The sequence below is a fragment of the Homalodisca vitripennis genome, chromosome 7 (genome assembly GCF_021130785.1).
Source record: "Homalodisca vitripennis isolate AUS2020 chromosome 7, UT_GWSS_2.1, whole genome shotgun sequence".
Classification (NCBI taxonomy): domain Eukaryota; kingdom Metazoa; phylum Arthropoda; class Insecta; order Hemiptera; family Cicadellidae; genus Homalodisca; species Homalodisca vitripennis.
This window is the reverse complement of record NC_060213.1, coordinates 142,090,691-142,118,382: the sequence shown is the minus strand read 5'-3', so window position 1 is coordinate 142,118,382 and position 27,692 is coordinate 142,090,691. Positions and strand designations below refer to the sequence as shown.

Genomic DNA, 27,692 nt, shown 5'->3' with positions numbered 1-27,692 from the left:
TAGAGATGAAGTGATTTATTTCTATCTGAGGTTTATTATTTATGAATGTTATAATAATCGTGGTACCAAATGGTAGTTGAAAAGTTGTAGTTTATATTTTATAGATATGATTTGTAGGAGGCTTTATAAAGTGTTAAATGTTAGTATTGCATTGAAATATTATGTGTCAAGTGCTCGTGATTGGTCGGTAATTGTCGTATGCTGAAGATAATAGTGATTATAAATACTGGGTGTCTTGAAACTCGTACTTTCTTATGAATAGAGATGAAGTGATTTATTTTGGCCATGTTTACATGACCAACTGAGGGGTTTTTACGTATCAAAACTGTTGACCCCCAAAACGATGTAGTCAAAATCTTTAAATGAGAACCCCTAACAATTCACATAATTTTAATAGTATTATAAAAAGAAGAACAATGGCAAAAACTAGAGGTCTCTAATATTACTCTATAAAATTACTTTTGAATAATTTCGTGACAAAATGAAATGCTAAAAATCTTGAAAGATTAGATGAAAGGATGAAGATGAAGAATGATTGAAAGAGGCAACTCTACCACAGCACCACGTCAACCTATCTATCTGTACAGAAAATTTTGAACCAAGAATGTTCGGATAAATACAATGTAATGTGATGGAGAACCGTCCTGTTGAAATACAGGCTCATAATCATTTTGTACGAACTCATATATATCTGGAACAATGACGTTTCGTAACGTTTATATGTAAGTTAGGTTGCCATCAATGGTCCAACTCGATGAATTAAGGACAAGGATCGAAGACGCCTGCTACCTCATCACATCAGAAATCTTATAAATGTGAGTTGCGATTTTGATCACAGGCTTTAGTTTTGTCAAGACATGGTATCCATTTCGAGCGTCTCATCTTATTGAAAATGAGGTGAGATTTATACAAAGAGGATTAAACCATCCTTGAATACATATCGCCATTTAAAATTTATTATATTATATGGAATATTATTATTTAAACCACAACCATTTCATATAACTTAAAATGAGTTGAAATAGCTAAATAATTTAAATAATTGTTTAATATGATGCTTTACTAAAGGTTAGAGTAAAAATAGCGTAAGACGAAATATCTGTGGCTAATGTTTTTAGAATAATTATATTAATTATTCATTATCGTTATATTATCAGTTATTTTGAATACCTTGCAGAATTCTAAGGCATTTACTTGACGATATTCTGGAGTGATAAGACATTTCGAAAATATTATTTCCATTCGAATATTCAATGTCATTAACATTTCAAGATTAATGCACGAGTATCTATACCACAATACTACTTTTACATTCACAATAATATTTTCTTGGACTTGTATAAAAAAACATACGACTTGTAACATACCACCAACTTAAGTTTAATATAAAACTCAAAATATTGAATATAAATAATTTAAATGTGCATTTGTTTCTAAATAATACAATTCACGAACCATAGGTCATTCACTCTCTAAAGTTTCAAAAATATGTTTTCGGTATGATTGTCTCCCTGTCCGCAGGACGTCACAAGAATGAAATATAATTTAAATTCAGCACGGAGCCTCAGCAATGCTGATTACGTGACACGTGGTGTGTCGTACTGCCAACCTTGTACATGTGTTTAAACAGTTAATTAAATAGTTTGAAATGTATATAGTTTAGTAATAAACATGCAGTCCCTAAATAATATACAAGATTGGTCTCTTTCATATTTTAATTATTTAAATGATTTCAAATGATTTGTTTTGTTTTGGAGAATATATCGTGTTTTTGAAACATATAAAATTTACACAGAAAAGAAGAAACGTTAAGTATCAACAGTACAAGAATTCTATCTTACAATAAATTTTACTAAATATTACTGTAATGATATGGATATAGAGTTATCATAGATTACAACAAATTCAATTACAGTTTCAAATGAACGAGCGTCAAGTGAACTGCGATGAAAGCCAGTCTTTCAGCCAGATAGTTAAGTATCTTTGTATACGGTATGTTGAATGGAAATGTATTTTTAACCATTTTACTGATGCGTTTGTAGTTAATTAAAAAAAAGTAAAGCTGATACATAAATACACTGGATTTATAAGCTGAAATATTACAAGGCACATTTCAAGTAAAACATGTTTTACGTTTTAAGCGTTTTATACTACAACTAGCATTGAAATTTCTATTCATACCTTGGTGAACGGTAACACCTTGTTTATCTAAAGCCTCTTAAAACCGTTAGTGGAAATGGTAACTAGAAAACTGCAGTTAGGATTATTATACGGTACTATTAGAGAGACAATCATTACATTTTAATATACGGAAGAAAACCACATTTTGCATGAGTGACACACTCATAAATCAAATAAATTAAAGATTCGTCCAGTAAAACGTTTGTTTTTAAGAACGTCTCTTTATTAAATTCCTCTCTGTTTAATGTAATGATAAAATCATTCAGACGTAACATCTGTGACGTAACAGCTTTCATACCGGAAGCTGTTATAGATGATAGAACACTTCTGGAGTCATTAAATAAGGATGTTCTTCATAATTTGACTTTTTAATAAACTATATTAAGACCTGTAGTAAAAACTGGTAATATTCTGGTACCTTGTGTTTTTGTTATCTTTTGGTTAAAATAAGATGAATAACTAAATACCAACGCTTCGATGATACTGGAAAAGTTGGAGTATTCTGAATATAATTATATTTTCCAGACACTAAATATTTGCAACAGAACTTGAAAGATTATATATATATATATATATATATATATATATATATATATTAAACTGTATAAATGGCAATACCCTTAGTTAATTTAAATAAAAATTGAATCACAAAAAATACTTGCTCCGCCGGGAGCATCCCTTTTTATAAATAAATCCCGGCGGAGCAAGTACTTTTTGTGATTCAATGTTTATTAAATTATATATATATATATATATATATATATATATATATATATATATATATATATATAAATTTGTGTGTGTGTCCCTCCTCCCTACTGGTAATATAGGATATCATCCATTACATTTTGTACCATCCAATATTATTTTATCATCAATTCGTACCATATTGCATATATAAATGACATGAAACCAAGCTCTTTACAACTTAAATAGTTTTAAATTATGTTTGGTAATTAAAATAAATACAAAGTTAACAATAAATTTTATTTAAATATTTTTACAAATAATTAAAACTAAGTTATATAACATAAAAATATACAATACGTGTTTTAATTTACAGGAATTGAAACATAGTGACAGTAAAATGCATAATTTACGTTACTTACATCCAATCCATTACAACTAATTCAACAGCCGTACAATATATCGCTATCCAAATAACAGACCACAGATTATTGCAGTAAGATTTACTTATATTTATAATAACTCTGTTTGAAAATCAACTGTAAGTATGTAACCAATTCATTAAGACAAGGTAACGCCTAAAAAAATTGTTTTGAAATAACCACAAAATCTTTGTTCATATGTTCTTGTGATAGTATATGGAACATCGCTGTATTGATACATTTGTCTACATTACAAATTAGTTATTTACTACACATATCACTTTTATTACATTGTAAAACTTTACAATGAACTTTGTTATTCATGGTAAAATTTGAGAAAGGATGTTTACTTTAGGGTTTTGGGTAAATTAACTTAACTTTGAAATTTAACAATTAACTGGCATATATACTCAAAGAAAGAACCTCCCCATGCTAACAGTATTGAGAGATATCTTTGTGGTAAGTTGTTGGAAAGAAAATAGGCATTAGTTGGAAACTAAAAGCTCTTGTTAATTTTTGCAATAATTAAGGTTTAAGATTGTAATTAAAAAATAATTTAAGAATTGTTTAACTTTTGAAAGACATTAACTACTCGATGTTTCTAAGCTGCACGCGTTATAAGGAAATTTGTATACTTGTGATAGATAAGGGGTTACACCACCTCTCGGCAGTACTTTACTAGAGTTACGATTTCTACAGTATTTCATTACGATTAACAAAAATAGCTTTATTATCGGATTTCACCAGAAACTAGTAAAAATTGTTCAAAACCGAAACGAAATTAAATTTCTTTCTTACCGGCCATTAAAGCATATCTTCTCTACTATTTATCTGTCTAATAAATTGTATAGTAATATCTTTTCAACTATTTATCATAAATACTTGATTATAAAGTTAGTTTCAAGTAAAACTAAGTGCCAAATAAGGCAACTTATCACTCAAGTTTTTAAAACTCCATAAATACATGTTGTTTTTTCTAGTATATCTAATGCATTAATAAAGACTATATTTCGAAGAAATAATTACAAAGACTAGTTACAATGGAAACTTGACACAGCGCGATCTGACGGTCAGGCCTATGAACTACCATTGTGGGGCAGAGCGGCATCGTAAACATTCAAATCAAGAACTATTTTCAGATTAAAGGCAATCAATATAAAAACAGATATTTTTAACAAATTTTTTAATTGAAGAACTCGTATGTAACAGCTTTCGTGAAACTAAAATGTACTCAAGCCAAATGTGTTTAAGGATTTTTTATGCAACAAGGGCAATTTAATTATTTGAACGTTTCTATTGGATGCTATAGTATTTTATAAGGAAAAAGAATTGTAAGTCTGCAAAATAAAATTACGGAATACCGAAAACGCAGTTGTGCCAAGGCAATCAAATACATGTTTTACCAAAACATCTTATTATTCAGCACTAAAAAAGTTTCATGTTTTAGCACTTGAAATGACATAAAAAATTTCATTTGTCTATTAAATAACTTAAATATTGACTTTTTTTAAAGATGATATTGTAGGCATACTAAATAAGGTCCTTGTATGATATTGATATTATTGTGATTTATATGAAATCTTATTTCTTAAGTAAGTATTGTTAACTATAATATATTTAATTTATTTATATATAATTATATTATATTTGCTATGCTTTCCTTAATTACGTGATAATGTAAATAATGATTAAATATAGCTAAATACAACAATATGTGCCTAGTAAATTCAGTTTAAACTGGAGAATCGGGTTTCTTATAAACGACGTATGTGTAAGTTATGAAGATTCGTCTAAACACATATGCTTTATATATTTATTTTATCTAAACCATTATATTTCAAGGATTGGATTCGTTTGGGAATAAAATTACGTATGAATGTATATTCAATTGTTATAAGTTTTGAATTCAATATATCTCCAAACAGGCTATGCCTTTGAGGGTAAATTTTTGTTTACCGTAATCAAATGAATAAATAGTAAATTATAATTTAGTGTGGTAACTATGTATGTGTGATTGTGTAAATAGAGAGAGAAATGCAAGTAATTTGATTATGTTTAATTATAGAAGACTTATATTTAAACTTTATATTTTACTAAAACACACCCCAGAGTTACTAAAATATACTCTTATTTTGTAAGGAAGGCCCTGTAACGGTTGTGTTTTCCGTATGCATCTGTAATGCCTGCTTTTCATGCGGGGTGTAATTTTACAACAAATATATCAATCTATTTATTATTTATAAATAATTTTTAAGTATAATCATCTCTAAAAAATTTTACTCGACTTTCATGTATATGTTCTCTTTCATTTATTTTTCTTGCGCAGCTTTTTAAAAATAACGTATTCATGAATTTTAAGTAAACATTTGAACTATTGAACATCAACTTGTTTTTACTCTGTATATCTATTCTTTAATTAAACTCCCTCGTTAGTGTAATTGTTCGTAATCAACAACGGTTTATTTGGTTTGAAGAAAATAATTAATAGTCTTTCAGTAGTTAAATCTTACAAATAAAAAGACTTTATCACACAAATAAGGACGCCAGCCCTCTTGAAAACCACAAAGGATTTTGCAAAATATCTTTTCCGTACTTAAACTTTTGCAAATTTTAAATAAGCAAGAATAAGGTGACAAACTAAATGGTCATTTTGCATCCTTGCAAAATATACGAAAAATACTAAAAACTCAATCGAACTGTTCATATTTGGGGAGGAGGGGAGTTGAATAGGAAACATACCTGTGGTCTTGTCATTTGGAAATGAAGTGTTCTAAAACCGGATATTCAGAAAATAAGGTAAACATATAACAGTAAGTTAGCATATAAATATTATACTGACACTATAACTAAACATTACATCTACTGGTTTTGAAAGAATAATAAATATTAATAAACTTTAATTTATTTTAACTCAGACCTAATTAGGAACTTAGGTTTCTCATAATAATTAAAAATATTGATGTTAGTGCACTTTTGGTTTGCAACAATGTCAGTAATAATAAAATACTTAGAAAATAAATACGAAATTCCTGTAAATTATCTGTGTTTTGTAATTTAAGAATACGTTAGTTATTGGTTTAAGAATAAGTTACAATTAAACTGTTCAGCTCAAAGTAGAAATATAGTTTTAGTCATATCTTGTTTGATGTTTTCTGGAGTTTAAACTACGTTTAATGCCAAAATACATGACTGTGTTGTAACACAAAGCGTTCGGTATATTTTGTCAATGATAATGCAAAGAAATAAAGGACAAGTATTGTGACTGACCCTTAATTTATGAAAGAATGTAAGTCCTTCAACTTTAAGTCAATTTCAATTCATTCATTTCACGATATTTTCAAACCCCATTACTTTATCGTTGTAGCAACATCTAATGGTCGATTAAGCACCTAGATAGACTGATAAGTATATTCCTATAAACGTTGTTATTTCCATAATATTGAAAATCTGTTGTTCCATTTAAGTATAAAATATATGTTCCACTTAAAATTAATTTCTATTCTATGATCGCCTTTGTAACATAACATTTTGGTTGTAAGTTTATTTACTTTTTCAATATATTAAACTCTATAGGTACAAATAAAAAGAAATTTACTACAAATTATTTCAATGATGGATTAAGTTACCTTCTTATTTCAGTACTAGGGCCTGTTCAGTTTTGAAAATACAGTTTATAGTTTTCCATTTTCTTATCAAACGACCTCAGTAAGAAACACATATGTAACAAAATACTGTAACAATAAGTCTATAACACATTTAACAATACGCTAGATCCTAGTCGGTTACGAAAAACTATAAATAAAATCACAATATTAAAACTATTCTTAGTGTAATAAAAACTATTATGGTACAAAATATCTCGTGGTATGTGGCGAATGCAAATAAATGTACAAGTCTGATCGTAAGAGCAAAAGGGAATGTTGATTCGTGCCGATTACTTGTGTGGTTCTCAAAGTAGAAGTTTTAAGCCCTTACTTACATTCGGTACGTTCTAACTTCTCACTCGGAGTTCGCACAGTTTGACAACACAGCGGGTTCCTTGTGTCCTGTCGCCTGCTACACGTTTCCTGTCTCACACCATGGGGTACAACTGCAATTTTACTGAAAACCTCGCTTTTTATTCTTAAAACGTATTAGCAATTAATAAAAATACGGATATTAAAGATGGTTTTCCCATGATAACGAATACTTAACAATATTTTCGGTCGCATAAGCGACGGTCCTGAAAAAAAAGTAATAGTTTCAAGTAATACGATTTATGTTAATTTTTTACAAACTTAAAGTTGTCCGAATCACATTTTTTACACACTTATTGTAATTAAAGCAAGGTTCAAAGCGGTATGTTAACTTTTGTTGTAAGAGAAAAATGGTTTGTAACCCTGAAAGAACCTTACGACATGCACCTGCTAGTCCGCGATATTACAGAAGGGCGTTGGCCATCGCTTACATTGTTGGGTGTTGTACCAAATGATAAGTTAGAATACACGGAATATATTCACTACAGTTACAGTTGTTTGAATCAACATTTGAATTTGATTTTATAAATACAAAAAACACCGTGTACTCTGTAAGAGTCTCGAGAAATGCTGTTTAAAATATACCACTTGTACTGCTTAAAACTATTTAGAGTAAAAACTATATTTTATATAATATTAGTTACAAGTCCCTCCTGCTCTCACAACGCTAAACGTATAAATACAGGGGATGGTAGATATGATGCGATGTCAAGTGGCCCCAGGAGCCAGCGTAGCCTCGGTCAAGACAATGGCTCACGGGTCGTGTTGGGTAATAGTAAACACAGGAGTCCTCCTCCTGTCAACACACAAGGTTGCATGCAACTTCTACTTTAGGTTTTATACAACAACAATACGTTACAACCTTAAACCTATTCTTATCCATATTATGTTTGGCAGGAATTCGGTTAGAGCACAAAATAGAGCATTACGAATCATGAGCTCATCCATAAATCTGGCGTCATGTAGATTTAAACAATTACAAAACTTAAAAATATCCTAATTATTTCACTATCTTTGTGAATGTTAAAATATTTTCGTAGAATTTCTCATAATTTTATAAATAATAACCACTTTCATAGTTATAATGAACTGAATAAAAATATACAATTCCTTCCTAAACATGGCCTACGCTTGTTTAAAAGGGCTTTTCATACAATGCTATTAATATTTTTACTTAAAAATCAATTACAATTAAACTGTTCAACACATAGTGGAACAATAGTTTTACATATCTTGTTTTTATGGAGTTTGAACTACTACGTTTAATACCAAAGTATGTGTGTTGTAGCACAAAGCGTACACTGTTATTAATACATTTACTTACTATCAGCCGGATCGAGGAATAAAAGTTCGTGTTTGTGCTTATTAAAGGTAACTTAAGTCATTTAATTTCCTAAAGTATTACATAATACAGATAAACTTGTACAATGTGTTGTTGTGTGTGAACTTCAGTTCACCTTCCTCTAAGAAAACTTAGCAGTTTTCAACAATTGATTGGACTTTCTCTTTAAAAATATTTAAAAAAAATTGTATTAGTCACTCAATTAAATAAAAGAAACATTAATCAAATTTTAATAGACAAGTTTTGCGGCTGTTTACCGAAATGACTTAAATTCATGCTATACATAGATAGCTTTTCAGTATCAATCAATGGAATATGAACCAAAGACTACTCACCAATGAGTAAAGCCGCCACGATGAACGTCGGCGCGGGACAATACATGTCCAGTAACGATGCTATCACGACGTTTCCAACTACGCCACCTAATCTGGCTGCCACCATTGATACTGCCACTCCGGTCGCTCTGTAAACATCAACATACTTATCACATTACCCACTAGAGTAAAGCTACCACGATGAACGTAGGCGCGGGACAATAGTAACTCCAGTAACGATGCTATCACGACGTTTCCAACTACGCCGCCTAATCTGGCTGCCACCATTGATACTGTCACTCCGGTCGCTCTGTAAACATCAACATACTTATCACATTACCCACTAGAGTAAAGCTACCACGATGAACGTAGGCGCGGGACAATACATGTCCAGTAACGATGCTATCACGACGTTTCCAACTACGCCACCTAATCTGGCTGCCACCATTGATACTGCCACTCCCGGTCGCTCTGTAAACATCAACATACTTATCACATTACCCACTAGAGTAAAGCTACCACGATGAACGTAGGCGCGGGACAATACATGTCCAGTAACGATGCTATCACGACGTTTCCAACTACGCCGCCTAATCTGGCTGCCACCATTGATACTGCCACTCCGGTCGCTCTGTAAACATCAACATACTTATCACATTACCCACTAGAGTAAAGCTACCACGATGAACGTAGGCGCGGGACAATACATGTCCAGTAACGATGCTATCACGACGTTTCCAACTACGCCACCTAATCTGGCTGCCACCATTGATACTGCCACTCCGGTCGCTCTGTAAACATCAACATACTTATCACATTACCCACTAGAGTAAAGCTACCACGATGAACGTAGGCGCGGGACAATACATGTCCAGTAACGATGCTATCACGACGTTTCCAACTACGCCACCTAATCTGGCTGCCACCATTGATACTGCCACTCCGGTCGCTCTGTGAACATTAACTCACTTATTTTCATTTTATATAAAAAGATTTGTTAGTGGTACATGTTTTGGTGTGGTCAAATTTAGAACTCATTGAAAGGGATACACAATGAAATTATACATTTTTCGTAATATTTTTTTATATTTAACACACTTATAACTAACTACAGGTTATATACATAATATTGCTATATCAATGTCAGCCAACATGTCACAAAGAAGTTTCGTTTTTCAGTAAAATTTATACTTTTTCCCTTGTCTGATTATGAATGATACTTGCTCGATAGTTGTTTTTGAGAACTCTCTGTTACTGGCAGACATCTTTATTCCACACAAATAGAACAATTTAAGAATTCAAACCTTCTACAGCCTTATTTGTTTAGAATAAAGGGAAATGTCTCATTTGAACTATAAGGACAATACGCATTCATAAGCTTTGAAGGTTTTTGCGATGTTTTTTTTCGTTGTTAAGAAATAAAATGTAAAATGTGTTGTCTGGATATCTAAAAATTTTATACATACAAACAGACTAAGAAGCGTTAGGATATGTAATAATAATTTCTTTAAAATTAAATGTTTACCATAATTGTACGACCACAAAAAGAGTGTAAAAGGGATTTAAGTTTAACACTTACGGATTGTCTCACTACAGCCATCCCTAGGTGTTCAAGATAAAAGTGTTGTATGCACCGGTACGTGTGTCTGTCTAAGCAGTTGACATTAGATGTGTTTTACAATTTTAATATCCTCCGAGAAACTAGGGTGAGTGCTTTCACATCACACATGAGCGCTCGGTGCAGGTGGACTAAATAAGTAAGTTATAATAATAATCTTTATTTTCTTCAAAATTACATGCAATACAATGCAATACAATATAATTCTTATACCATATGAATACAACATACACACAATAGGGTAAAGCTGAGAAATAAAGATATAATCTCCCAGGCATGCCTGATTGGAGAATTTTACACACTTTCAATTAACTGAAAAAAAATATAGCAGCAACTCAAGCAAATACAATAAACATTCAATATATTATACAAGTTTACAATCACCAATTGAAATCATAATTACTTTCCGCTTAGCTAGAAATCTATAAATAATTTCAGATAATTTATAAGAGCCTATATATACAATTACACGAGTCAAAAAATACAATTACAAAATTAATATAACTAAGGAGAGTAAGCATAAATAAATGTTTGTCTTTTCATAAATAAATACATTTTCCATAAAAATAGATGAGGAGGATAAACAAATAAAACTTTTATTACTTAACCATTTAAGTATCAAACTTAAATAATATTGGTTCAATATCTACAAATGATAGAAGCCATTTTTTAAAAATATCGTTTAAAAATACATTTAACGAATTTTCATTTCTGATTGTATGTTGTTGTTATAGTATAGTAACTATATTCTAGTGTTTAAACTTAAACTAATATAGACAAAGTAATCCATAACAGGGTTTCCTATTTCATGTTACTATTTTAAAATGTATGTATTATGTTAATAATGTTTTTTGAAATAAAATTAATTTAACGTACTAACAAATACTCTCAATACTTATACCGACTGCGGTAAAGGTCAAAGTTGATCATTTTATTTACTTTGTCAAGTTTGGATTCCATCGGCCCAATCCGAGAGAAACCTAATTTACCGCTTGGTTTGGCGATGCCATTTTCAGCTTCCATCCAGCGTGACAATCCATCTCAGTTTAAACTTAATATCGATCAGTTACAAATTCGGACATTTAGGACAAGTCAGCGCGTCGGGATCTTCAATCAGGCCTAATCATATTCTAACATATCCCAGTTAAGTCTACTTGACCCTGGGACTGTCGGTCAATATTAATCGAGATGTGTTGCAAAGTATCAAATGTGAAGAGTATTAAACTTGATGAAATGGTTTGTCTTATAATTCCTAAATATGAGACGAAAAAACCTAGATATATTATTTTAATTTTCTATTTCATAGTTGAAAATATTATAATTTATTTCAAATAAAACGTTGGACTGCCGAACTAACTCAATCTTCCCACTCAAATTTATATTTATGTGGATATTATTTCCAATAGTATGTTATTTTCAGCCAAAATGCAAATATATTTTGGAAATAAATAACAATGATAATTATTATGGATATTGCAGATCAAACCTGTATTTACTGGATTAAATACACATTCAGTAGTAATATGCAAGTTGTTTGATATTACAATTTTAGCATATGTAATGGGGAATGGGCGTATATTCTCGGAAGGCGGGATTGAGTAAGGTCATCTTAGTTTGTAATCAACTTTAAGGATCACGAATTTACCCTAACATTCTTTATTTGAAGCTGGTCAATAATATTAGCACCTTGACGAGCCGTTAAAATAAATTGTACAAATAAACTCAATATACTATTTTTAAAATCTGCTAAAACTTGTGTACTATTACCAGTCAGGTCTATTTGGGTAAGTGGGTTTTCTGCTTTTAATCATTTCCATGTTACCAAAATTTTTATGCATTAGAATAACAACCGTTCAAGGAGGCTGGATACTCTGATAGTGGAGTTGGAATGTCCTGAATAGGTTTGATGCTCCCGTTTCGAATCCTTTAAGTTACCGCCCCTAGGAACCTTCGAGGAACCATAGATGATCCTGTAGGTCAAGATGGTCACCAGGGTTATACAGGTCAAGGTGGATCAGGTAATCTGTACACCCGTCTATTCTACGTGTAGCAATTCAAAGAAGGCTCGGTGTTGTTGATGGCAGACTTCTCCCTGCAATTTTTTCTCCTGTTTCAATTCCTTTCCTTTTCCAAACTACGCTTCCTCGGTCTGTTATCAGCTCAAACCTACTCCAAATCCCCGCGGCAGGTCATTGGACCAATCACCAACCATAATTAAAAAACTATAAAATAAATGGATATGCAGGTGCAATACAAGTCTCTCTTTAATTATGTTCTTTAATTGTATATTAAAGTCTTTCTGATTGCACTTTTTGTTTACGATTTTTATATTACTTCTATAAGTTTCCAACTTTTATTTCATACAAAAATTGTATTCCATTCTAATTTCATATTTTTTATTAACTAAATGTACTCAGGTATTCCCTGGTCTGGTCTTTTATCGTTTCTTTTAGAGATTAAATCTTTTTGGAATTTGTTAATGAAAATTTTGTTAATAAGGTAAATTCATTCCCTTATTTTAATTTAGGATTCTTTATTGTTATCAGTTTAGTGCAGACTGATGAGCTCGTTTCCCCATACGCTTTTTATTTAATTTATTATGTGTTTTTATACACGTGCTCACTGCACCAACAAGTTTTATATTGCACAGATCAAAAGGACAAGTTCCTAAATTCCCATTAAATTTAATTTTTACAATATTTCTTTCCCCCAAATTATTCAAAATAATTAGGAATGAATATTGACTGGACTCCAGTTTAAAAGTTCACTTACCCGCAGGTTCGATGACGATTAGCAAGAATAACTCTAAGCAGTTTCAAAGACTTCACTCGTCACTACTACTTCCGATCAACTGAGACGGGAGGTACGGAACGTCTACCTCACCCCACCTCTCAATTTCGTTATCAAACACTCCCATCTACGATGCGCGCCTCGCTGATAGAAGCCTTTTTTGTACTGTCCAGTCCTTATCATTCTTCTGGCCCTACTCCTTCCACCGGTAATCCAGTTACCCCAGAATTACAATTTAATACAATTGGTACAACTCTGTATGTAAATTATGGAAATAAATGCAATTAATCAATGGCAATGTAATTATTCTTGCAAAAGTGCAAGCTTCTTATGTTTCTTTTTACATATGTTTTCATTTCGGCCAAACAATATTACTCCCCCTGCTTTACTCAGACACTCAGTTAGTGTATATTTCACCTATAATCCCTTATAAAACAGGTGAGAACAGTATCCACACCCGCGGAGTAGGACCCTGTGGGACTCAAGGCAGTCACCGCACAAGACAGTGTTGCACCCAGCTCACCTCAGGTTGGTAGGGAAGATCTCCGTGATGAGGCAATCGAGTGCGGCATTACCGCAGCTGATAACTCCGCTGAAGATCGCAGACACGAGGAGGTTCTGCTCCTTGCTTCTGACGAAGAACATGGCGGTCGAGCAGATTCCGGAGAACATGGTGCTGAATACTGGAACCGACATTACACGCTACATCGTGGTATGAAAGTCATATGGTAATATATTAGACAACACATCAGACACAACCAACTCTACTAAAACTACTGTTCAATATACTTTGAAGAATGACTTCTGTTCCAAAATATATTTTTGCTCCTATTCTTCAAATTAGAGCTATCAATTCACATATTAAAATAGCTCAGCAAGTTTATGTATGCCATATACGCACAGACCAGTCTTAAAATCAGTTACAATGTGTCTTTAAAACAGAAATAAAATTTCAGTACAGGCAATTATGATTTATAACAGATTTTTCTCTTGTGATTTTATTTATACTGAACCTTAAAGTGTGTTATTACTTAGAACTTACTAGAATCTAAACTGAAATGATAAACTCTTAGACTTACGTGGCGGTGTGATCATCAATGTATTGCGGTTCAAACCGTGTCGAAAAGTATTATAGCAATTCAATTTTTTTTAAATATATCTGAATTGTAATTTTAATGATAATGTTTTTAATGAAATTAGAACAGAAAAACCTTGATAGTATTTAAAAATAATTAGATGCTAAAACATATGCACAAGCACACATATATAATTTTGGTAACGTGTTAGTAGCTAAATGACAAACTAATTTATCCACATCTTTAAAAGGCTATTTACCTTGGTGTAAATACACATTATCTAAAAGATTTGATTTTTTATGCAGTCTTGCTACAGTCTGGAAAAGACACAATCACATTTAATGGACAATTGTACTCCTTTTCGTTATATAATCTGTCCATACTGCAACTGTGATGATTCCTTTATAGTTTGTTGATTCGAAACATTTTTATAATAATCAACAAAAAACGTGATATTCCAGTTTTTTATGGTTAATTTTATGGTTTTAAGAAACAGTTGTTTCATGAAAAATATTATTCATTATAAATACGGATAAATACGAATTAGCATAATAATTTGTTTATTCTTAATGGTAAAACTGAAAAAAAGATTTTGTACTAGATTAATACAGCAGTTAACCATTTTGACATAAAGTTTTATTGACTTAAAATTGTATTGTAAAGCTGAAACCTCTAAGAGATATTTTTGATATTTTGAATATACTACTAAACCTTGGGGGGTGGAATTTTAAACACAAAACATTTCCTAATTTTAAAAGATGGGCGAAAAGGTACAACGTGTCAATAATTTTATGTTGCTATAGGGAACTTTTTTGTGTATCAACCTTTTTCACAATGTACAAGAACATATTTTTTAGAAAACTACCATGTCGTGAAACCGTTTAGTTTACTGCTATTTCGTTCTTTCACCATCGATTGGAGACACAATTCTCATCTACAGGGATCTTGTGTACGCCAATGTAACAAAACCTCTAAACAGAACTGAACGGTAATTGACTTGACCGTCCAAAAGAGTGTTTCACGAAACCACCATGACCTTGACAGAGATTGTAGAGTGCAACATAAAACCACTATGAATGTGCAGCGAGTGAATCAGCTGATTGTCAGCCAGGAAGTAATTTACTCTGGTTGAATACCAACCTTGGCTACTTGACTTTACCACCTACGGCCGGTTTGGACCAAATAAAATCAGGTTTAATAGTTTTACCTGTTATTGTCAGGAATGTTTTCAATTATATGAAACTAATGTAGTTTTAAATCCATCATACTCCGGTTGAATGGACCTGGTAAACTAAATCTTACTCATAAAATCGTGATAAAAGTCTTTGCAAAGGACTCTTAGACCTTTTTTGAGGCACATAGCTGAAGGCTTCTGGTTCATACGTTATTTAATCGTGGTCCAAATGATAAAATCAATAAATCCTTCCTTGGTAAGCAATCAATTAATAATCGTAAGATCATAGTTCCTACTAAATAGAGTGTAATGCTTGATGAGTTCACAAAACAGATTGAAGGCTTTTGGCCTAAAAGTTATTTATACGTGGGCCAAATGATAAAAATTCAGTCAATCCTTGTATTTATCAACAATAAATAGCAAAAAATCAACGAGTGTTTAACAAAAAGTAATATTTCAAGCAAAGCGGTTTCAAGAGGTCAATTAACAATATTTGGATCTTTTAATTTGTTTGAGATAGCAATCTTATTATAAGTATATTTTAATTATTTGTGTTAATATAACCAGCAAATTATTTCATTACTTCCAAATAAGAAAATAGATTTTGGTGTCAACGCAAAAAAAACTCTTCAACTTAAATATTGTATAATAAACTGAATTTTATAAGAAACCGTACAAGCATGACTTCAGTGATTTTTGTTGACTGACCTAAGAAGAATTTACGGCCCAGCTTGTCCATGAAGACGACGGCTATGACGTTCCCTGGGATGGCCGCAGACACAGTTATAAGAGACTCCAGGAAGACAAAGCTGGGAATCTTGTCGTTGCAGGGACCCCCGCTCTCGGAACCCTTGTTCACCACGAAGTCCGTCACCTGACACACACTCGCGGAGATACTGCCCTTCTCTCTGGTGAATTCGTCGAAGCGGTTGAACAGTTCGGGAAACCACATAAGCAGCCCGTAGTACCTGTAAGGGTAACAATATTAGTACTCTAGAAACAGTTTATGTTTCGTTCTGGTATCGATGCAAAATATATTTCGGAGAACTCACAGTAGACTTATACATTTGTCTGCATTTTGATGTTGAACGTTCTTAAAATAATTCTAGGCTTGTCCAGCAAATTAGAGAGTGAGATTCAACCATTCTTTATGAACTAAAATAGGCACCTGTGTTCATATTTTACACCAAGACTTACTGATCTGTTTTTGAAATCGATGAAGAAATTTCCCCTAAGATATCTAACGTTAGCCGCTCTACTTATAGCGAACGTATTATTAAAACAATCGTATACTTCTTGTTTACTGAGTATATATTGTTTGTGGTACATTGCAACAATTGGAAGAAGATATGAGGGACACTGTTACCTTTCTAGTGACGAACTGTTTATATCGAGGAGACTACAAAATTCATTTGGAAGGATGTGTAATTGAAGTACAAATGAGAGAGCATTAAAATGGTTAAAAATATCAAACGATCACATCATATTTTAGCTTAAAATACTGCAAGCCAACCTTTAGACACGTGAATAATATTAAATAATATTTAATTTCACTCAAGTAGAGATTTTAACTATCTTTTATAATTATCTGGCGGTTATATAACATTTTTTTTTTAAGGAGAAGCCGATCCCCTTTTAAGCCTTATTCTGTCCGCCCTCATGGGCCACTGGCCTGTGCGAGGATGTTATCAAACAGGGGGAGAGTCGATACAGTACAAGGTCAATGGTACTGATAAAAACTACTATTTATATTGTTGTAAATAGGTCGGTATATGGAAGTATATGGTTTGTTACATTTTCGTTTGGTATTTTTAACTATGTCTACACCTCCTGCGTCAAACCCCCACCATCACTAAATATTATTTATATTGTTGTCAATAGGTCGGTATATGGAAGTATATGGTTTGTTACATTTTCGTTTGGTAATTTTAACTATGTCTACACCTCCTGCGTCAACCCCCACCATCAGTTACGCGGCTCCCGACTAATTTCTTTCTTAGGTAAACTTCTTTTGTCGATTCCGAGAAGAATCATGTTGTGTTCTTATACCATGCAAATCGGCTATTGTGTCCTAGATATCGAATCCGTGTGTAAATTTAATGTCGCTAAAGAAGTTGAAAGACACACTATAGTAAGAGCAGAATTATAGTCTCCGTTGCCTTACCCAATGTGGAAAGTGAGGTTTATACTGATGGAGATGAGGGTGAACCGTAGTATAGGAGCTACGAAGAGAGCTTTGGTGTTCTCTCCGATTTCTCGTATCATCACCTTCAGGGCACTCGGGTGTTTACTGGGCTCGTTACTGCGGTCACTGTAGATCTCGTCCATCTGGATCAGCTGTTTCACCTGGAACAGCAGATTTGTTTTACAGTGCAGTAGAACGTCTACAACCAGTCACAGCATGAGTCTAGTGACAGACGATCATTACCCAGAAACCTATGCGTTATGCAGCCATATATGTTGTACTTTATTCAAGATTATTAATGACTTAAAATCCAATAAGGAAGACAATTCTCAACATCGTCATACAAGGTTTTACTTCAAATACTTCTGATTTGTTTTCCCGTGACACTGTAAGGAAATGGTAGGCTTTGCCTATTCGTTTGTACTAATCAGATGATATATGTATGTGGTTGAACATGCACCTAATCTATCTGAAGGTCGACGAGAGGTGTAGGCCTACACACAGTTCCGAGAAGTGGTTGAATGAATGAAGTCTACCGTTCAGCGCTATCGCGAAGCCTTACAGCATTATGGTGTGACAGGGTTATAATTTAGCGAAACTAAACTTTTCTTTAAGAACTATTCTAATATTGGTACTGCTCTTATCATGGCCACTATTAAAAATGTGTGCGTATCAAATTTTCTTAAAACTCAAGAACCACAAAATGAACATAAATATTCACTGGTAGAGCAAAAAAGAGTTGATGTGTAGTTTATTATTCGATAAATAAATAACTTAACTAAATAACAGTTAATTTTTAATAATACCATGTATCGCATTCGTTGGATTTTAATTTTAGTACTATATCAACCGACGATACAAACACCTTTAACAGTTTACTCCGGCAATAAGAATTTAGTTATTTAATGTTTCTACATTCATAACTTTCCCATATATTTTGAACTAAAACACTAAACTTCGTTAAAATAGTTTGAATTTCAAAATTATAGAAAGTTCATTAGATTGCTTTAGCTGACGGACATATTTGGAAAACAAAGGAGGATAATGGAAATGGTGAAAACTCGTAAGTAAGTTTACAATTTAGCAAATTTTAAATACCAAGATTTGTATTCATACAGTATCATAATATGAAATGTTCCACTGCTTACGATTTAATGTATGAGATACAAAATTATTCTTCATATTGTAGAATTCTTTGTATAAAACAATAGAATGTTGTAACATTAATTGTTCAGAACGCCTAGAATGTCTCATTATGTAAGGTGCTACTGCCGGTTTTCAATAAGAATATATTATATGCGTTGGAAAAAGACTCAGAATTCGAAAGAAGAAAACTTTATTCGATATTTAAACAAGGAGTAACATACGTTCCAAATATTAATCATGAGTTATTTTATGGCTAGGTCCGCATAAAAGCGAGACCGAAAATGTTTCAATTTATTATGGTATGTGTGTATGCGGTTTAGCCTTAGGGTATGTTCAATTATTCATGAGTTAGTGAAATAAAATTTTAAAAACTGTTTCAGAAAATTGTGTTTTTAATTTCGTTCCCTCTATTCATCTATTACATACATAGTGTAAAATCCTCATATTATCTGCAACGGTTTACTATTAGCCTAATAATATGACGTTCTAAATTTTATTTCAATTTTTTTTCTTACTGTTTTTAAAATTTGTGTTTTTTAATAGTAATTAGTTTTTTGTTTGAAATTTATAAGAGAATTCCATCTCAAATTCCAAAAACTAAAGCTTTTTAAATGTTATTATTTTGAATTTTATATTTAAAGAAACAAAAGACTTGATATATGCTATTTTCAAAAAGAAGAATTTAAAAATCTTTCATAACCGTTATTCAAATACTTACTGGATAGTCTTCAGGATTCTTGTTGGTGTTGATGGCGTAGATTCTCCGGAAGACAGCCATCGCCTCCGCCTCCTGCCCGTGAGCCAACAAGAACTTCGGACTCTCCGGAAGGAAGTAGAGGAGGATGGCGACGATAAATGACGGGAGGGAGCAGATCACAAGGAACACCCTCCACGAGTTGTAGACGAACCCAGGCGATGTGTACCCGATGTTACTGGGGATGACGAGCCATGCTAGACCTGAGGTCAGAGAAACACTGTTTCACACCAGATACAGATGTGGAAGTAATCAACAATATAAAGAAGAGATTAGTACTAGGATTACCAGGAACACTCTCCACGAGTTGTAGACGAACCCAGGCGATGTGTACCCGATGTTACTGGGGATGACGAGCCATGCTAGACCTGAGGTCAGAGAAACACTGTTTCATACCAGATACAGATGTGGAAGTAATCAGCACTATAAAGAAGAGATTAGTACTAGGATTACCAGGAACACTCCCCACGAGTTGTAGACGAACCCAGGCGATGTGTACCCGATGGTACTGGGGATGACGAGCCATGCTAGACCTGAGGTCAGAGAAACACTGTTTCACACCAGAGACAGATGTGGAAGTAATCAACAATATAAAGAAGAGATTAGTACTAGGGTCACCAGGAACACCCTCCACGAGTTGTAGACGAACCCAGGCGATGTGTACCCGATGTTACTGGGGATGACGAGCCATGCTAGACCTGAGGTCAGAGAAACACTGTTTCACACCAGAGATAGATTTGGAAGTAATCAACAATATAAAGAAAGAGATTAGTACTAGGATCACCAGGAACACCCTCCACGAGTTGTAGACGAACCCAGGCGATGTGTACCCGATTTTACTGGGGATGACGAGCCATGCTAGACCTGAGGTCAGAGAAACACTGTTTCACACCAGATACAGATTTGGAAGTGATCAACAATATAAAGAAGAGATTAGTACTAGGATCACCAGGAACACTCTCCACGAGTTGTAGACGAACCCAGGCGATGTGTATCCGATGTTACTGGGGATGACGAGCCATGCTAGACCTGAGGTCAGAGAAACACTGTTTCACACCAGATACAGATTTGGAAGTAATCAACAATATAAAGAAGAGATTAGTACTAGGATCACCAGGAACACCCTCCACGAGTTGTAGACGAACCCAGGCGATGTGTACCCGATTTTACTGGGGATGACGAGCCATGCTAGGCCTGAGGTCAGAGAAACACTCTTCTTTCATTACCAGATTAACATCTCATATCTTCTTCTTAAACCTGATATTTTCAAGTTGAGTGTTTTTCAGTAATAAATTATTTACTTAATGTTATGTAGGATGTTTTATGCCATTTGTCATATGTTCAGAAGGATTGTTTGTTAAATAGAATTAGAATTCTTTATGAAAATTCATTTATACGTATTCAACATCGAATTTGATGGCGTTGCATTTATCCCCATCCCAACCGAATTTAACGGCGAGTTTTTCCGCTAAGTCGGTCCTAAAGAAAACTTTTAAAATATTTTCATGAGCTATGCAACTGTAGCAAGTCTATAGGGCGGGGTTTTTAGAGTTTTTAAGATGTTTAGATATGTAATGTTGACATTATTTTGAAGTATTTGCTGGCGAAGCACTTTGGCAAAAAAGATCATTCTTTTTTACTTTGATTTCGCGAGCAAAAAATTGTGAAACGTGGGATTTTGCGTATATGATCACATCTGATTTGTCCTTTGAAATTAATCCTATAAATTTAACAGTTTAACAAGCTTAATTTTTTGTAATTATAAATAATCACTCATTCAAGTGCTAACCTAGTGCTATATACACATAATGTTTTCCCAAAATATTATGAGTCTATAATGTTATAGATGCAATAGTATTGGCATAAAATTGTTTTATGAATAATTAATCAGATTTTTTAACGTACTCATATTAAGGCATTTAGTAAATTAAATCAAATGTACAATACCATCAAAGGACACTGAAAATAAATATCACATTGCTATGACCATCATTACATGTTTTTATATTAATGTTTTTTTTATCTCGTTTAAAGCCTCAGCGTCAGCTATGCCGGCTTCGAAGTGCCCAGGTTTTTGTTATTATTACGTTTTTGGACCTCCCTGGGATTCGAACCCGTGATCTCTCTGTTAGAGAGCCGAGACTATAACCACTAGTCTACGGAGGAGGATTATATTAATGTTTATATAGTTTTACCAACATAAATAAACAGGATAATCAGCTGATTTATGTTAATTCGTGTACATTAGGAATAGTACTCATTTATTACATTAAAACCAGCTCTTCATAAAACTGCAAGAGTTAAAGTTTGTTGAAATGCATTAGAATAACCCCCAGTCTTTCAAGAAATACAAACTTTTGCTGTTTTATTATAATTGAAATAAGAAGATTATTACTTTTGATGTTAGTTTACCTTATATAATAATACCAACTATGTACCTTGTCCATGGCTGGATAACCAATAACTAGTTGCTATTTTACTGCATTTATCACTAAGGAAAGTTAATATTTATAATATAAGGAATTAATATTTGAATAATGATACGCTTCTAATCACAAACATAAATTATTCATAAGTGGAGTAATTCACAAGTAGCCTATACTATGAATATCGTGTCTCATGACATTTTAAAAATGTATGTTCGTGTTGATCGATGAATACATTTTGCTGTGTACTAATCAGAAGTTTTTACTGAAAAGATCCCATGGGATTGAAAGGATAATCGATTGCAATGGAGTAACACAAATGTATGTTCTTACATGCGACAAAAAGATTGCCGAGGGTCCAGAAGGCCGCCATGGAGCTGAGCATGGAACCCCGCTTCAGTTTTGGCTGGAACTCGGCGAAATATGACCAGATCACGGGCCCACTTCCTCCTAACCTGAAAACATTACGCACGTCAGCAATAAATAAATTATTACTTGAAGTGATCCTGTAGGGTAATGCATTATATGTATTGTGCCGATGTTCTTTAAACATCTTGCATACGTTGTCTATGAGGGTTTTAGTACCTTGATATTATACACTATAATTCTATAATATTTAAATTTAACATACATAATATAACATGTGAACACTAGTTCTAAAAAGCATCAAAGCTCATTCAATGCAATATAGCTAACGCTGTAAATACTTTGCACTAATGTAAAAACGTATATGTGACAAATAAAAAAGGCTGATTTTGTTCCAGTGAATAGTAGAAATCCGCTTGAAGAGGGCAGAAAATCTTGTAATCGCTATTTAAAAATTAATATAATATTTGTTGAATAAATACCCGCACCGGTTTTTTATTGACTCTCCTCTTTATTCTATTATTGCTCGTAGAAGGCAGTTACCCAGGAGGACGAGCAGAAAAAGCGGTAAAAAGGGTATATTTCTGTGTTAAAAATAAGTACCTTAGACGATAATTTGGATTTAAGTGGTATTATTTTTATTTGGTTGATTTTTTTTAAACAATTGTAGTCCCAGCTCAGTAATAAACATTTTCTAGAATCCGGAAAAAAATTATTTCATTTAATGAAGAGTTTTATGCATAATATTATTTGGAGCGTCTTATAATCAGGCCTAAAGTAATAGACTAATTTTTAAGCTATTAAATCTATATATATATATATATATATATATATATATATATATATATATATATATATATATATTAATCTTCAATAAGAATTCTTCAATTATTGTAATAAACATTTTCTATATTTCGGCTTAAGCCGTCTTCAGGAAATTACAAAAAATTATATAAATAGGGCTATAAAGAACAGAATAAACATAAAACATCAACACAGAAAATGAAAAATAAGAATGAATTATGTACAATGGTGAACATATGATTTAATTTTATAAATTCACTTTGTTGACTAAGTCACCTTAAATTTAATCCACTTGGAAATTTTGATTTTAGTAACGAGTTGATGGGCTTGTTCCATGGTTCTCAGACTGTGTGTACTTAAATTTTGTGATATTTTTCTAATTGGTTTCACTGAAAATGTTTCTTCAAAATTTAAATTATGTATTAAGCCATGTGCCACTACAGGTTGCTCTGTTTTTTTATGTTTATATGCATACCTGTGCCCAGTCATCCTTTGTTCTAAGTGGATAGATATAAATATAAACTATAAGGAACGATATGTTTTATTTTTCATATATTTTATTCTGCATTATTGAATTTAGAAACATGACATTTTTTAAACAATATTTCATTAGTATATATTATTTTCAGAATTAATTTAACTATATATTACTCCTTGAAGTTACAATTCATTTACAAACTGTAATAAATTTTAAATTGACTTTATTTGTTATTGTCAGAAAATGTTATCATTTCCGTATTTTTAAAACATTAAATTTCTTATTCAGTGTTAAAAGATGTTTTTTTATCTTCATGTTATCATCAGGAATCGATACCAACATTACAAAAAAATATTTTTATGTCCTCAGAGAAGTTGTCTTATAGGGCTTTAGACTTTGAAATTTTAACTAATTGTCTCAACCAAAACCGACTGCACTCTCAGTAAAATGACTAGTTTTAGAATGTAAACTGATACGATAGACGCCAGTCCTGGGTTCATAGGTAAAAGCTTATTTGCTCATTCATTCATACAGGATTTAGTATAACAATTAAAGTAAAATAGATAGGGCAAGTTGGAAAATGTCAGGAGGAAAGAAATAAACAATACTGGGCACTTGATTCTACTTACGCAGCCCCATTGAGGAACCTGAAGATCATGAACAGGACGTAAGACTGGCTGAAACTGGAAGCGACGATACACACGGCATTCATGAAGGATATCACAATGAGCACTTTCCGTCTACCCAGAGAGTCTGCTACAGAGCCCCACACATAGGCGCCAGCCATCATCCCTGCGCAGGTCATAAATGACTACATTAGAGAGCTTCACATTATTGTGCAGAATTTTAAAACATATTTTCAAAAATGGTTGAAAATCTATAAATTAGCTATGTTTAAAAACTAGCAAGGATTTAAATACTCTATTCATCCACAGATAGTCATATGTTCAACCTTAATAAAATTAGCGTTAGCAAAGCTTAAACTCGAAGGTCCTATACATAAGCACGCACCATCATCTATGGACAGATCATAAATGACTGCATTAGTGAGCGTCACATTTTTGTACATTATTTTTTACAATTGTTTCCTACAATGGTTGATTAAATATAAATTGGGTGTTTGATAAACAAAATGAAGATTTATCTACTCAATTGTATTATTCCACAGTTATATTTTTGTACAATCTCATAAAATTATTGGCTGAGCGTTAGCGAAGCCTATAACTCGAGGGCCCTACACATAAGCAGCCACCATCATCCATGAACAATTCAGTTTATGAAATTGCTGCTTTGGTAAGGTTTAAATTCTTGTACCTTCTTTTAAAATATTTATTTCATAAATGGTTGTTAAAAAATAAATTGGGTGTGTTGAAAAACTAATGAAGATTTACCTACTCAATTGTATTCCTCCACTGTTATTTATTATTTTTTTACCTCAATATAATTATTTGCTGAGCGTTAGTGAAGCCTATTTCTCTAGGGCCCCAAAGATAAGCACCCACCATTATAGAGTGAAAAATGTTAAAAATTTTTGACAATGTTGCATTTCAGCGCACTCTTGTGTTGAAGTACCCGCCCTATCTCACCGGTAATTTTATTACTTAAACATTGCTGTGTAACCTAAATCAATGATCAAAAACGTAATATATCATATTTCATACCTTGAAAATGTTTTCATAGGTAGAATTTATATTTTGCATGAAAAGATTTCTACATAGGCAAGAATGTGTTATATGCCAACCAGGGAATTTGGCTGAGCGTTATTGAAGCCTATTGATGAAATTTTATCACTCATTAGGCTGACAAAATTTCTATTTTGTCTGCCGAGGAATGTAAACATGTATTCTATACGTGATATATGTCTTTCTATATGTACCCAGAATATGTTGTGAACGAAATGAGCTCTACAGTTTAATACTGCATTAAACCTCAGAAAACCGTGTTACGGACCACGTGGTGTAGCATCCATTGCGACTTAACGATGCTTTTATAACATCGTTAACTTTTGTTTCCGAATACTTTGGAAATTAAAATCAATACCTGTAATGTCTAATAATGTTAAATCCAAAAATTCTCACCATTTATTAATTTTCCAACATTTTGCTTTCAGGTATTGCGGTTATGTATACAAGTTACTACTTGGAGCACTTCTTACGTACAACAGGCAAGTATTTCCTTTTACCTTACGACAAAGACAGGCAAAATACAACTAAAAGTGAAGTTAATTAAAAGGTTTTGTCTGGCTTTCCAATATAAAATTACCAAATTAAGGTAAGGACGTTAAGCTATATATATATATATATATATATATATATATATATATATATATATATATATATATATATATATTAATATAATACATAGGTCCTAATGTTATTTTACACCCCAATAAGTTTAAAATTGGGTTTTACTTTCGTATTTGATGCCAGTATCAGCAAATATTTGTGTGTTCTGGCTGTGAGATTGTTGGCTTCCGTATTTTAAGGCTATTTACCATGGATTTTCATTACTTCTCAATAATTCTATTTTAATGGGAAATTACATTTTCTTTATTATATTTACTATTAGTCAACGCATTCTTGAAAAATTAATGTTTAAAATAAATTGTATTAATTCTTCTATGTATTTTTTCACGGTTGACATGCTTATTCTGAACCTTTTGACACAAAACCTGAAAAGGAACTTATCCTATGAAATTAAATTGTAATATTTTAAACATCTAATTTCTAATACTTCTGTAAACATTGTTGGAATAATTGTTATTGAATTTGAATTAGGGTGACTGTATTTTCAATTATTATTATTGCAATAATAATAATTATTATTATTATTGTCTTTCAATAACAGTATCTGAATTTCATAACCAAATAGCATTTCACGATACATAAAAACTAAAACTGAAACCGATATGCTGTATCTAATATGCAGTAGAAAATTCAACTCACCGACAAATATGATACTGTTCAGCCATCCTTTCGTGTGTGTATTGAGATCCAGGTCGCACTGTGACGAGGGAAGGATGAAGGACATAGAGATGACATCCATCTCCTCGCTCGTGCTCACGAAGCCGCATACAGTCAACAGGAAGTAGTGAAACTTGCCATAACCTGACAAACAATCCATTCTTATACTGTACTAAACTCTATTTTGTAAAATACATTTTCCTGTATATAACGCTACATGTAATAGGCGTTTACCTTTCTCAACAAACATTAAACAAATGTTGGTAAATATTTACCTGTAACACGAATAAATACTACGTTTGCTAATCAGATAAGATATTTATTAAATAAAGTACAAACTTATGAATTATCACACAATTATTAATAAATCCTGAAATACATTTTCCGATACATTGAACTACTCAGTTCAAGCAACCTGAACCCCTACTCCATTTGCTTTTAATTAAGAAGTATTCAGAGATTCAGAAATATTTTATTCTACTAATACACGTGCTTGCTTATTATACGGAACATTATGTACAAAAATATTTCACACGTACTTAAAAATCCTGCCTTCCCAAAATCTGCTCCAACTGTACGGAATTCTGGTTTAGGTACTGCAATACATTTTTTGGGTTCACTTCTTTAGTTCTAAGTCATTACTCTTGAAGATAATAAACATATAATTGCATCACCAAAAGGAATTATAGGCATTTAAATGATTACATTTCGTAAAACAAGTGTAGCGCCCAAGTAAAGACGTAAATACTATTTTATAAATCACAAGTTAACTGAATCGAATTTTATATTTTTTATGAAATAAGGAAATTAACTTTTTTATATAAAGAATTTATCCTTTTCTACCTTGAAGTCAGATTAAGTTTCATTGCAAATGCATTAAAAATATTACCAGAAAATTATATATAAGTTTTATCTAATTTTGTAAAGGAAAAAATAGCCATAGTTTCGAG

At 32.3% G+C, this 27,692-nt stretch overlaps 1 protein-coding gene across 3 annotated transcripts in view; it reads right to left on the bottom strand.

The window, feature by feature from the left end:
- Positions 1-3,154: 3,154 nt before the first annotated feature.
- LOC124366444 (synaptic vesicle glycoprotein 2B-like) overlaps positions 3,155-27,692 on the bottom strand; it is a 100,651-nt gene continuing 76,113 nt past the window's right edge. The window contains exons 5-13 of one of the 3 annotated variants that reach the window (XM_046823005.1): positions 26,725-26,886; positions 24,409-24,571; positions 22,465-22,586; positions 19,670-19,908; positions 17,785-17,966; positions 16,329-16,588; positions 13,894-14,053; positions 8,984-9,111; positions 3,155-8,102 (exon numbers count right to left, since the gene is read on the bottom strand). In XM_046823005.1, the coding sequence (XP_046678961.1) occupies positions 8,047-8,102; positions 8,984-9,111; positions 13,894-14,053; positions 16,329-16,588; positions 17,785-17,966; positions 19,670-19,908; positions 22,465-22,586; positions 24,409-24,571; positions 26,725-26,886 (1,472 nt within the window). In that variant the 3' untranslated portion in view covers positions 3,155-8,046. Of the gene's footprint in view, positions 8,103-8,983; positions 9,112-9,564; positions 9,914-13,893; positions 14,054-16,328; positions 16,589-17,784; positions 17,967-19,669; positions 19,909-22,464; positions 22,587-24,408; positions 24,572-26,724; positions 26,887-27,692 lie in introns of those variants that run through there. The other 2 variants (XM_046823003.1, XM_046823004.1) reach the window with 2 other exon arrangements.